We start from the raw sequence: 12,823 nt of genomic DNA on the forward strand, positions 1-12,823 counted from the left end.
TACTGAGAGTCAGAATTTCTCAATATTTGGTATACCTTCATTACAGCTTACATGCTCCCCATAAACAATGTTTGGTGGTTTGCAGGTACTTCTCGGTGCCAATCCGAGGACTTCACTAAACCATCTAATTGGTAGTAGCAATGGGCGATGTGTACAAAGGGCAGGGACTTAATCAATGCAAGCTTATGACCCACGCTTACTGGGAATTCCTTGTTAAAGAGGTCTAGACATCTGAATGTCTGCTAAATTTAGTTGAAAAGTTTGTTTTCTTTAAGAAAATTGAGTATTTAACTAACCATAAACATTAAAATATTGTCATTTTAATGCTGTTTAAACAGCAATTATATGTAAAATGTTAGAAATCTGACAAACTTTCACTTTTCCACCAAATATATCCCAGTTTTACCGAGATGTCTTTACATCTTCAAAACAGCACAAACAACTAACTGGGTTTTGAGCTGCAAATCACCAAATCAGTGCTCACACAGATGCCTCTGCAGAATACAGTGGTATATGCCTTTGGTCAGCGTGCAGTCGATCGGAATTATTAGTTGAGGATGTGTGTGTGTTGTGTGTGAAAGTGTAGGTAGGCAGAGCGAGCAGCAGGGGCCGTGGGATCAGACTGATGCTAAGGAGTGGGTTTATTTTCCCCCAGCCGTGACTGATAAAGTACAGCTGTCCAAACTGACATGGACACACATACATGCATGCACACACACACACACACACACAGACATAGTGTTCTTCTCGACTCATATACACATAGACACATATTTGTATATTTGTAAAATTTTTGTTGTCATTGCTTTATCATTTTTTAGAGCAAAGCATTGAGCATTTCATTGTTCAGTATTCATTACATTGTGACATGTCACCTTCACTTTGTGTTCACCTTTATTTTGTTTTGGTGAGATGGCTGCTATTTCATACATGCTGTGTGTTGAGCCTCTGATTATTAGTTGAAATCAACTAATCAACGATTAGAAAGATCTTTACACTGATAAAGAATTTCCTGCTATTTTCAAACAACTATCTAAATCACTGATTTTATATGAAATTCAAATGTTAGTACACCTCTTGTCTTTTTAAAACTTGAATTGACAGGTGAGATGATGCCTTTTTTGTTTAGTTATTTACAGTACATGTTTTCAGAGGTGAGGGAAGCCCACGGGGAATCATGCTGAATTTCCTGTGTAATTGTAAAACTGCAGGTTCATCATTTGGGGAATCCCTGCTCCTGAAGACCTTTGTAAGGATGTGGGGTTTTCCTATGACAGCGGCAGCATTCATGAAACACTGTGTTTTGATAATGTTTCACACACTGGTTCGGGAATAAATCTGGGACATTAAATTCCCTGATCTTATTTGTTTTCAATTCCTGTGGATTCTGGGACACAGAAACACACACACACAAATGCAATATCCTTTCCAATTTTCTCTAATTTGATTGCATCATTTATTATGATTTAAGTTGTTTTTCCTGAACGCGGCTTCAGTCTCATTCATCAAGTGGGTGTGTCACCCAATTAAACAGCATGTTCTTCACTTTTAATTCCAATAAATCTCTGGTTGATATTCAAACAGATAAACTGTTAGGGCTTGGTGGGTTTTCATATGATCGTGTGGCATAAACACTCAGGAAATCTGTTTCTGTTGGTTGAACCAGATTTGAAGTTTGGGTCATTTTCCCAGCGTAGCTGCTGCTTCTGTACGAGGAGAGTGTGTATCAGGGAAACTGAGTCATTACCTTTGGCGGATGTTGAGTTTACATTCTCCAAAACTTGCGAGTGCTCATGTGAATCCACTAAGTGTTTGTATATTATATTGCTTTTGCGTTTGTACTCACTGTGTGTTTTCTTCTCTTTTGTCATGTCAGGCTGCTGTAAGGATGACCAGTGCATCAGCAGGTATGATAACCTTTAAAGTGTGGTGAGTGTGTGTGAGGGGGGGGCTTGTGTGTGTATTCAGTGTCCATTCAGTTGGATTGTTTGCATTCCCGCTTTGGGATAAAACCGGACTTCTGGGAATGTCTCCCACAGGATTCCCAGCCAGTTTGTCAAACCTCAACCACCCAGAAGTAATGATATACTGTTTCTACTATAACACACACACACACACACACACACACACACACACACACACACACACACACACACACACACAAACAGACACACACACACAGTCTTCCCTGTACACATACACAACACATATTCAGGTGCATAAACAAAGATATGCGGGCGCGCTCATACAAAAAAACAAATACTTTGTGCTTTGAGGTTTTGGTTTGGTGGAATTTGTCTCGTGATAACACTCGGAAGCTTATCATACTTTCAACAGAACAAAAACAGGTTTTCTAATTGAAAATATCTCTTGTGTTAAAAAGAACATTAATATAATTATTTTCCCTTTGGTGTTGAATTTTTCTCTTTTTTTTTCCTCTTTTCCCTCTGGGACTCAAGTTCCCAGAGACAGTGATACGAGAGTCTGAGGAGATGATTAATGAGTCCAACTCTGACCCCTATCCATATCTCTTATCCTCAGTGTCCCTTTTTTGATTGACATGCACAGGCGTCATGGCGACTGTAGTTAACGGCAACCCAGGGAGATGTCTCGCATCTCCCTGGGTTGCCGTGCTGGGGGATTGTTTATTTTTGTGTGTTTTTTCTGTATGTGTGTGAGCCTGCACATCCATGTCGGCGTGTCTCCGATGACCGTCAGCAAGGGTCGCATTACTGTCAATGATAGTCCATGGAGAAGGGGTGCAGTGTGGGTAATGAGGCCCCAGGTCAGAGGTGATGCTGTCGGTGGTGTACGACGAGGTTGAGAGTGTGTTAGATGTGCGAGAGAGACAGAAACATTTCGTACAAACACGGCAGCGCTGAGCGAGGAGCGTAGATTAGTTTCATTGTTTTGGCTTTCGTGCTTCGGGTTTGTTTTCTCACTTCAGAGCGTTTATTTTCTCCTCTGATACGAGGAAACACTTTGGCTCTTTGACAGAAATCCTGTCTAATCAATCAAGTGTTTGTCGGCCTGTGTGGGCCGTGTTTTAGCTGCAGAGGGACAGGATATGATATGCTCATATCTCTGCTCACATAGCTGACATTCAGTCTGCCAGATAAACAGGGAATTCCTCTCAGAACTACTGGTGTCCATACCTGTGTCCTCTGCTGGGGGGTCTCCTTATCACGCTGTAGATTTTTGTAATCATCCTTCACGTATATATCTTTTGATGTATTTTTTTAGTGTGACTTGTCTGTGGGTGTGAGGGAATGCATGCCATGAAGGTATGTGGTTTAAATCAAATCTGCCCTGAGGAAAACGTTTTTAATCCCTGCAATGATGAAAGGATTTATTTTCAATACATTTTTTTCTGGAGAATTAATATGCAATAACAGAAGAGTATTTTTGTATAAATGCTTAAGGGCTTTACTTGATCTCAAGTTAGTTTGCATTTCGGTGATCTCTTAATCTTTGAGGTCACCGTCCTCGACAGTGTCGACTGTTACCTCAGTTTTACTACACGTGCACAAAACCTGATTTATCAGCATGTAAACCCTATTCTAAACTTGAATGGAATGACTTGATATATCCTCCCCAAGTTTAAAGATGTAAAATATTGGCATAAAAAAGAACAAAGCAAATCAATTCTTCATTTTCATTTAACTAAAATTGGAATACTAAGCAGCCAATCAAGTTACGCACACAGGAAGGAAAGGTGTATTCAGCAGTGCTGACCAGCAGACTGACAAAAAGCACACTTGTTTAGAACTTGAAACAGAAAGTTTAGGACTTGGACTCAACTCTGGACTTGTTGGTCTTGACTTGGCACTTGACTTGGGACTTCATAGTCAAGACTTGAGATCTACTTATGACTTACAAAACAATTACTTTGCCCCACCTTTGATCAATAACGATAACTCTGTCACTCCTCAGTGCATAACTGTATATTAAAAATTATTGGTTTCATCCATAGACTTTATAGAAGAAGGTGACGTAGTCACCGTGACGTCACCCGTTGGTTTGTGGACTGCCGTTTTGACGACTCAAGTTTGACATTTTGGCCGTTGCCATCTTGGTTTTTGGCTGTCATCATCTTGTTTTTTGCAACCAGAAGTGAGACTAGAGGGTGGAGCTAAGTACAACCGAACGCTGAATAAGACATTTTTAGGCAACCAAAAATGTTATAATTAACTTTCATGAACTGAACACACTGTGAAAGGGTTAAAGTTCTAAGACCAAAAAAACTGACAACTCCCAGACCGGACAACGCCGTGGTAGCGACCTGTCAATCACATGGTAGCCACACCCTAAAGCATCCCCTGCTTTATGGTCTATTTGACTCTAAATGGGATCATAATTTACTAAATGAACATCATGCTGTATTGAAGAAGACTTGAAACTAGTGATTGAGACCATAAACTTATGTTTACAATGTTTACTGAAGTAATAAATCAAGTGAGAAGTAGGCTCATTTTCTCATAGACTTCTATACAATCAGACTTCTTTTTGCAACCAGAGGAGTCGCCCCCTGCTGGCTATTAGAAAGAATGCAAGTTTAAGGCATTGGCTTCACTTCTCAGACCCCAGAGGTTGCCCACCGGTTTCATCACAGAATACTGTAATATGCATATTGGAAAAAATAATCTAAAATGCATCTGGCAATATCTAAATTAACAGAAATGATTCTGTGTGAATACAACTCTTCATGTACAGTAGATCCTATATATGCATTATATACATTGGCTTTTCTAGTTGAAACATTTCATTATTGGGAGTTTGAGTCCGAACATAGTTTTGTTCCAGCTGTTCATTCCAGCTCTATATTGTTTCTGGACGAGTACACTACTACTGCCCTGGTCAAAGATATTTTAGAAGAGTGCTGCTATTTTAAAGCAGCTGATAAGCTACGAATGACCTCGGCGTGAACCAATCACACAACGACACACATTCCCTACACTTTCACTGCGGTCCAGGATTATAAAAAAAACATATAATCCATCACGTTATTGGAAAGCGCTCGGTGAGGCTGGGGGTAATCTCGACCTATGGCCCGTGAATTCTTTTAGTATGTCCCTTGCATGTCTGTAAATATGTTTTTAATATGTCTGACTGGAGGGATTCCGCTGATTTACGGCTCAAGCAGACTTCTCACACACATTTTCCTTGAGGTAGCGTCATGCAAATATTCTACTCTCATTTTAGCTGTTACTTAAGTCGCACACTTCATAATCATTTAACTGTAAAAGTGCTAAAAGTGTCAGAGGGTTCAGTGTGTCCATGTGTCTATTAATGCCATGGATGTGTTTAAACCTCTATTACTGCCACTATGTGTGATTCATAAGATACCTCACACAGAAAAGCAGTTGGCTCAGCAATTAACTTGCAATAAAGCTTTATAACTTAATGACGCTGGCTTGTTGGGGTGTTAATATGTGTGTGTGTGCATGTGTGTGATAGTAGCTGTGATGTGTAGACCCACCAGAGTGCATGCATTAAAGGTTTGTGATGCTAGGAGGTCCCTTATTAACTCAGTGCTTAGTGTGTGTGTGTGTGTGTTGAATATTGCAGCAGTGCTTTAACAAGTCTGGAAGTGGATTTGGCTGTCGTCCCAGTCTTCCCTCACCTCTCCCTTTTCATTTTTCCTCTGTCTTTCTGCCCTCTGCTGTCTTTTCTGATCGTTCAAACTGTAACTCGACCCCCACAGTGATTTCTTTTGTTTCCCGATCTATTTTCCATGTTGATTTGTTTCACCGTAACGCTTTACTGTATTGCATGATAGTATTTCTGCCTCCCTAAACCTCCCTATGAGTTTTGTGTGTTGTCTCCACTGCATTCTTTCTCCATGTGTAATGAACACAAATGCAACACGACTGGCAAATGCATCAGTACATAAACAATTATTTTCATTGTTGATTAATCTGTCGATTATTTTCTTCATTAATGGATTAGTTTGGTCTAAAAAATGTCAGAAAATTGGGAAAAATGTTCATCAGTGTCCCAAGATGACGTCCTCAAATGTCTTGTTTTGTCCCCAACTCAAAGATATTAAGTTTACTACCAGGAGATTGCCTGAAAGTTTACTTGCTATAGAATATTCATTTTCATATTCAAATATTAGTTTTTTTTTTGTCAATTCGAATATATATTAGAACTTAGAAAATTGGTTGACAACCCTACAGGAATCAGAGAATATTTACTTTTTTTTTTCTTAAAAAATTACTCAAACCGATTAATGGATTATCAAAATAGTTGCAGATTAATTTAATAGTTGACAACTAATCGATTAATCGTAGCAGCTCTACAAATAAACACACACATTTACTGTACAACTACATTGTTATACTATCCTGAAAGCCTAACCTCTCTTAACTCTCTCAATCTTAATTGTAACTTTATAACAAAGTCCCAAACCGTTATTTTACTTTTTATTAAATTTAGTTATCATATAAATTAGTAACACACACAAGCTGTAAACGCCTTCTACATTTGTTATGATGAATGTGTCAGGAAAGAGTTGCCCATTTCGACATCCAGCAGATACGGAGCAATGTTAGCATTCATTTGGAGATATGTTTGTGTACCCCGTCTATTCACAGTTCTTTTAGCTCTGTGTTTGGTGTCCACCAACTCCACAGGGAAATATCTGGCTCTTTAGCTGCTAAATACTCCACTATGTTCACCAGCTAGTTGCTAACTGTGTTTGTTGTTTGGCGCTGGGTGGGCAGCATACAGATAGAGTTGATTACCGGCTACGACTGGAAACAACACAGTAACCAAAACAGTAACAGTTACTGGCCATAAAACCAAAACAATGAGCTGAAAGATTGTAAAACTCTACTACTTGTGTATTTGTGTGTGTGTGTGTGTGTGTTGTCATGTGTGTTTGGAGACACACATATGAGTGCATATTTGTGGACACACTTGTGTGTTTGTGTGTGGTCCTGCAACCCTATACTAGCACAGAGAAAAAGGCTTGAGGACGGAGGTTGGTCCTTGAGGATTTTCCTGCTAAAATGCTTATTTGAACAGCTAAAAACCTCACTATATGTGTATCGCGTCTAAGTGCCCTTAAAATGAGATACTCAGCAACAAGGCCTCCTATCAGCATGTGATCTGCACTCCCATGACCTGTGGAGTTTCCGCCGTGTCCATTAGCTATTGTTTCCCCTCCCGGTCCTGCCCCAGGTCCTGCTCCTTCCATACCATAGCCTGCACCCCGTAGCCCTCCGCACTCAGCTTTCAAACCCCCACGTCTGTCTCCAAATACAACGTCTACCCCTCCCTATTCAGTTCCATACTTTATACCTCAGTCTGCTTCCCATATCGCAGCCCTGGTTTCCCTTATTTCCCATCTGTATCATCTCTCCTCCTTGGTCCTTTGCTTTGTGTCCCCCCGGCTTCAGGCAGGCCACAGTGATAGCCATCTCCTGCTGTAGGTGATCCAGTCTCCAGAATAGGAGGCAGACGATGTCAACAGACTTCAACAGACAAAGGAAGTTGTTGTTGTTGTTACTGGACAGAGAGAGTATGGGGGATAGACACTTTGAATTAGCTCCTGACCTACTTCCAGCATTCCTCGACGGCTGGTGCAGAAATATTGACATCCTGCCCTCCAGGAAATTTTAAGTGTCAAACACTTCATTTCCAGCATTCTGGTGTATTTTTATGCACAAATTTCTGCCTTTTATGCGTGAAGTTATGGTGGAAACGTCTTTATGGAAAACTTAAAATTCAGGCACCAGGTGACGATTCAGTTCATTGGATCCACAAGAGTCAAACCCAATTCATGCAATTCCAAGACTAATTTTGGAGCGTTATTTAGCCTTTTTCTTGACAAGCCAACACGACATGGTTGATGGCAATGGATTCCTTAGGTTTTGTAGTTTCATAAGATATCGATATCACTTCACTCTAGCGTTAAGTCTGAACCCGCTCTCTTAAAGACAGTAATGTCGGCCGGGATCACCGGCAATCCCGCGGGTCTAAGAGGGTTTGATAATTATTTTTTAGGGGTGCTGAGATGAAATCAGGTGTTCTTGATCACCCCTAAAAAAGTCTAGAATTGCCACTGTTCCACTGTGCTGTATTTTAGTGAAGATCAAACTGAAATGTCAGAAAGGAAAATCTGAAACGTTTCCACTCAGACGTTCTCCTTCTTCCACTGGAACATCAAATGTCTTAAAGCTTGTAACAACGACAACTTCACATCTTTATTGTTTTACTTTTTGGGTCATCTCTTTTCGGATCTCCAGTGCCACCATCGTCTGTCTTCCCCTTCTGATTTCCTCTCTTGCTGAGTCTTCACTGCCTTTGCTTTTGCAAGAAGCACCTGCGTCACTCTGGTGTATCAAAGTCAAGGGTCAAGTTAACAATATCACCTCTGAATACAAATTTGTTCCATGTTTAAAGCATGGATCTATGAGAAAGGACATATGTCTATGTGCAATTGAGATTGTTTTGCTTGTTCCTTTACTTCTTTTAGCTTTTATCTATCTCTACATAAAAGTTTCTAATTATACAGAAGCAACTTTATTTTTCAGCGAAGCTACTTTTTTGCTAAATAAACAGTTTTCAGCTCATGTTGGGTTGCTGAAAGTAAAGAACACAAGTGAACACATAAACAGATGTTGGGATTTGAATCCTACAGCGTTGTTCGTCGAAATGCTTTTCGAGGAAGTGAGCAACATATGGAATTACTATGTGATTCATAGTGAGATGATTAGGTGTGTGTGTGTGTGTGTGTGCTCTCGGGGATCACTGAAAAGAGATAGTATGAGCTGGGAATTTAGGTCAAGGTCACACAGTACCATCTGTTCAATGGTTTCATTTAATCTTGAGGTTTTCCACTTTAAGCAGACTGGTGGTGCTGCTCACCGAAGGTTAACAAGCTGCAGACAATTTATTTTACAGGATGAGGAATGCTTCTGTCGTATGAAGATGATTCTCCGTCTGGATTCCTCATTGGTTTCATTTTGATTGCAGTGCACCCAAAGATTTCAAGTAAGCAGTAGTGTGAAGTGACATGCAGTAAAGTATGGGCGGGTTATGCATGCGTGTGTGTGTGTGTGTGTGTGTGTGTGTTTCAGTCTCAGACAGTAGAGTCAAGTGAGCTAAGCAGCAGCTTTGCCTGAATGACTGAGTGTTGCTGAAAATAGAAGACAGGGAGACAGTGGCAGGGATGAAGAGGAGGACAAATGAGCAGGAAGAGGAGGAGGAGGAGGAAGAGGAAGAGGAGGAGGAAGGGTACAGAGGAGCTAAGCAGACATATCAATTTAAGGAAGCTGGGAGAGAGGAGGAACCTTTGATCACGTGATCTGTTAAATCATTGATCAGCCTGAACTCGCTAACCCAGAATCTGTGTGCTTACTGACTTGTTACAGTAATACTATCACAGTGCAGGAGAGTCAGTGACAGGAAACCCTGGAAACTAGATGTTGCATGTTCAGAACGGACAAATGGATTCAATATTCAGCTAAAAATTACAATATATGAATGCATTCAGTTTTAATTTGTAATTGTGATTTAGAAATACTTAAGTTTTAGTCGTTAAGAAATAGGGGAGGGAATCACCAGAGGCCCCAAGATATAATATTATCACAATACTTAAAGGGACTCTATGTCAGAATCAGAAATTGCTTGTTAACAGCGACACCTGTGGCCGTTAAGTCAACGAAAGTCAGCGTCCTGTTGCTCGCCCTCGCGCTCGCTCTACATAGACATGAACGAGCATCGGTCAAAACATTGAGGTGACACACGTCAACTAAAACCACAATATCACTCCATATCTCACCTGCTTGGCAGTAATGTTAGCTGACCAGACGAAGGTCTCTCCATGAATCAATGCTGACACTGTGTTGTCCTGCTTCAGACTTCCGTCTTCTGCAGTGTGTAGTGTGCGCGCATGCACGTGAGAGGTGGAGCGAGTGAGAACGAGCGCGGTGTGTGAGTGAAGTCAAGCAGGCAGGCAGAGGAGCAGAGCAGCATCGACTCCGGCCCTGGAGACCAAAGCTACGGTCTCCTCCTGTGTCTTCTGGCAGCCTGTTGGGGGGCTGGAGCAGGAAGAGTTGACACTGTTTTGCAAGTCGGGCTTCACTAGATATAACTTTGCGGTTTTGGTGCTTCCGTGTAGTTTGTGTTGGAACAGCGTAGAGAGAGCGCATGAGAAACCAACCCGATTTATACGTGTAAGAAGTTACAAACAGTACCTTTAAAGTCACGATTGTATTGCGATTTGAATCATTTTGCATGGCGGGGTCTTGCATTGCTGTACATTATGCCACTTATTAAACGTCTACTTACTTAAGAAATCAATACTGTGACACAAAAACGGTCCGCCAGAGTCCGACGTCAGGACTGTGTCCATAGCAACAGTCTGCTATAAAGAAATAACAAACCTTAGAACGCTGATTGACCAATCAGAATCAAGTATTCAATAAAGCCATGTAGTAAAATAAAAGAATGATACTTTACGTCTGTGTATCGATACAATATTGCGATACTCTGCCGTATCGATTTTTTCTGTTTGTAAAATTATCTCTAACCATTGGACACAGATAATACAAGAGATCTTTGTGACCATCACATGCAGTTCGTGCAGAATTTCGGACTCATCATGCTGCTTATTATTTGACACAATTTCCCGACCTGAAATGACCTGACAGGAAGAAGAGGGAGAAACTCGATCTCCTCCCTCCGCTCCACCTTCTCTTCCTCCTCCTCCTCCTCCTCCTCCTCCTCCAAACCTGCCTTCTCCAAACCAGCCCTGTCCATTTCTATAACCGCTGCGAGATCTGATTGCTCTCCCGGTGGAGACGCCCATGCTCTGCTGTGTATTTGTTCTGAAAGTCGGATCCCGGTCCTGTCCAGAGGAACACGTCCATTGTGCTGCTTTGATTGGCTGTTCGAGCCCTGGAATGTGTTAGGTTGGTGTTTTGATTGGCTGCCGCTGTGAGACAGTGTTCCTGTGGTGTTTTCTCTCCCGGCCCGGAGTAGAGGTTGACCTCAAGGACCAGCTCACCATCCACATATCATAGCCGTCAACATCACAGCGGAGGAATACAAAACTGACCCTGGATCAAAGTCACTGGAAGTTTCGTGGTTTTCCCCTCAGAAGTGTTTAATTTCTGACCTGTGGCTCTTTTCTTTCTCACTCAACCTCAACCCACAATCACACTCTGTCTCTACAATTTCTTCTGTCACGTTCAGTCTCTGTCACCCATCCGATTGTATTTCCATCAATAGAGACGGTGCTACAAGGCATTTCATCCTTCATCCTTTCATTAAAGAAAAAATTAAATAGCAGTAAGACTATTCAACAGTTATCCATTCTGATAAGCTGGCTGATCCCTGTCTATATGAGAAAATGTGACCAATGCTTTTGTTAATGGTCACCGTTGGCTGTGCCAGTGGGCAACTCGGCTGTCCGAAAAGTGAAGCCAAAGCGGAGGTGCCTTAAAGTTGCATTCTTTCTAATAGCCAGCAGGGGGCGACTCCTCTGGTTGCAAAAAGAAGTCTGATTGTATAGAAGTCTATGAGAAAATGAACCTACTTCTCACTTGATTTATTACCTCAGTAAACATTGTAAACATGAGTTTATGGTCTCAATCGCTAGTTTCAAGTCTTCTTCAATACAGCATGATGTTCATTTAGTAAATTATGGTCCCATTTAGAGTCATATATACCATAAAGCAGGGTATGCTTTAGGGCGTGGCTACCTTGTGATTGACAGGTCGCTACCACAGCGATGTCCGGTCTGGGAGTTGTCCGTGTTTTCGTCTTACAACTTTTACCCTTTCACAGTGTGTTTTCACTTCATGAAAGTTAATTATAACCTATTTGGTCACCTGAAAATGTCTTATTCAGCGTTCGGTTGTACTTAGCTCCACCCTCTCGTGTCCCTTCTGGTTGCAAAAAACCAAGATGATGACGGCCAAAATGCCGAAGTCCAGGCTTCAAAACCATAGTTCACAAACGAATGGGTGACGTCACGGTGACTACGTCCACTTCTTATATACAGTCTATCTAAGGGAGTCACAAGAAACAGACTAAAAAACTTTTAATCTCTAGTATTAGTCAAGATTAAAGATTTAAGATTTAAGATTTAAGATTTAAGATTTAAGAACGCTCCATCCAGAGCCTCAGAAGACAATATACAAATATTTTCACAGGCAGAGTAGACAAGTAAGTCGAGTAATCTGAAGCTCACGTGTAAAATCAGTGGAGTTCCCCTTTAAAATATAGGCAGTTTAGAAAAAAAGACTAATCTGGGGCCTTTTCATCAGTGATGCAGATTCTAGGTCTTCTCAATAGAAGATTTAAGATGAACTTTGCAGTAGTTTTGCACAAAAGTGAAAATGTTTCAGGGCATCTTTTCAGTCACTCTTTTGCTTAACCCAATACATTCACCATCAGTAGTAAATGTTTAAAAGGATTTAAGAAAACGTAGAAAATGTCAACGGTACTTAATCCTCTTAGAGTTATGTCAGAGTGTTCTGATTATAAGCCAGTTGTTCCTGAAGTTAGCCGTGAAAATGTGTGTCCCTTAATCCTGCGACCTACACATGACACATTTACACAGGCAACACGTGTCACAAAGTAATGTGTGTGTGTATGTGTGTATGCAAACTGAATACATATGCATCACCTTATACAATAGTTTAGGCATGCTTTGTATTTGTGTGGGTTCAACGTTATTTACATACATTTTCTATTCGTGTCTGTACGTAACGTAGTATGTTCATGTCTCTTTGAGCGTGGAGAAAGATGGTCGTCATGCCGTCACTCTGTCGGGATACCTTCAAGGTTTATGTTACACTTTGGTGTT

The 12,823-nt window shown here is 41.0% G+C and overlaps 1 protein-coding gene across 2 annotated transcripts in view; it reads left to right on the top strand.

Moving 5' to 3' along the window:
* The window catches only part of LOC119475507 (stAR-related lipid transfer protein 13-like), a 66,613-nt gene that overhangs the window by 18,683 nt on the left and 35,107 nt on the right, over positions 1-12,823 (top strand). For both annotated transcript variants that reach the window (XM_037748287.1, XM_037748290.1), the window contains one exon: positions 1,877-1,907. In XM_037748287.1, the coding sequence (XP_037604215.1) occupies positions 1,877-1,907 (31 nt within the window). The remainder of the gene's footprint in view (positions 1-1,876; positions 1,908-12,823) is intronic.

This window comes from Sebastes umbrosus, chromosome 17 (assembly GCF_015220745.1).
Source record: "Sebastes umbrosus isolate fSebUmb1 chromosome 17, fSebUmb1.pri, whole genome shotgun sequence".
Lineage (NCBI taxonomy): Eukaryota > Metazoa > Chordata > Actinopteri > Perciformes > Sebastidae > Sebastes > Sebastes umbrosus.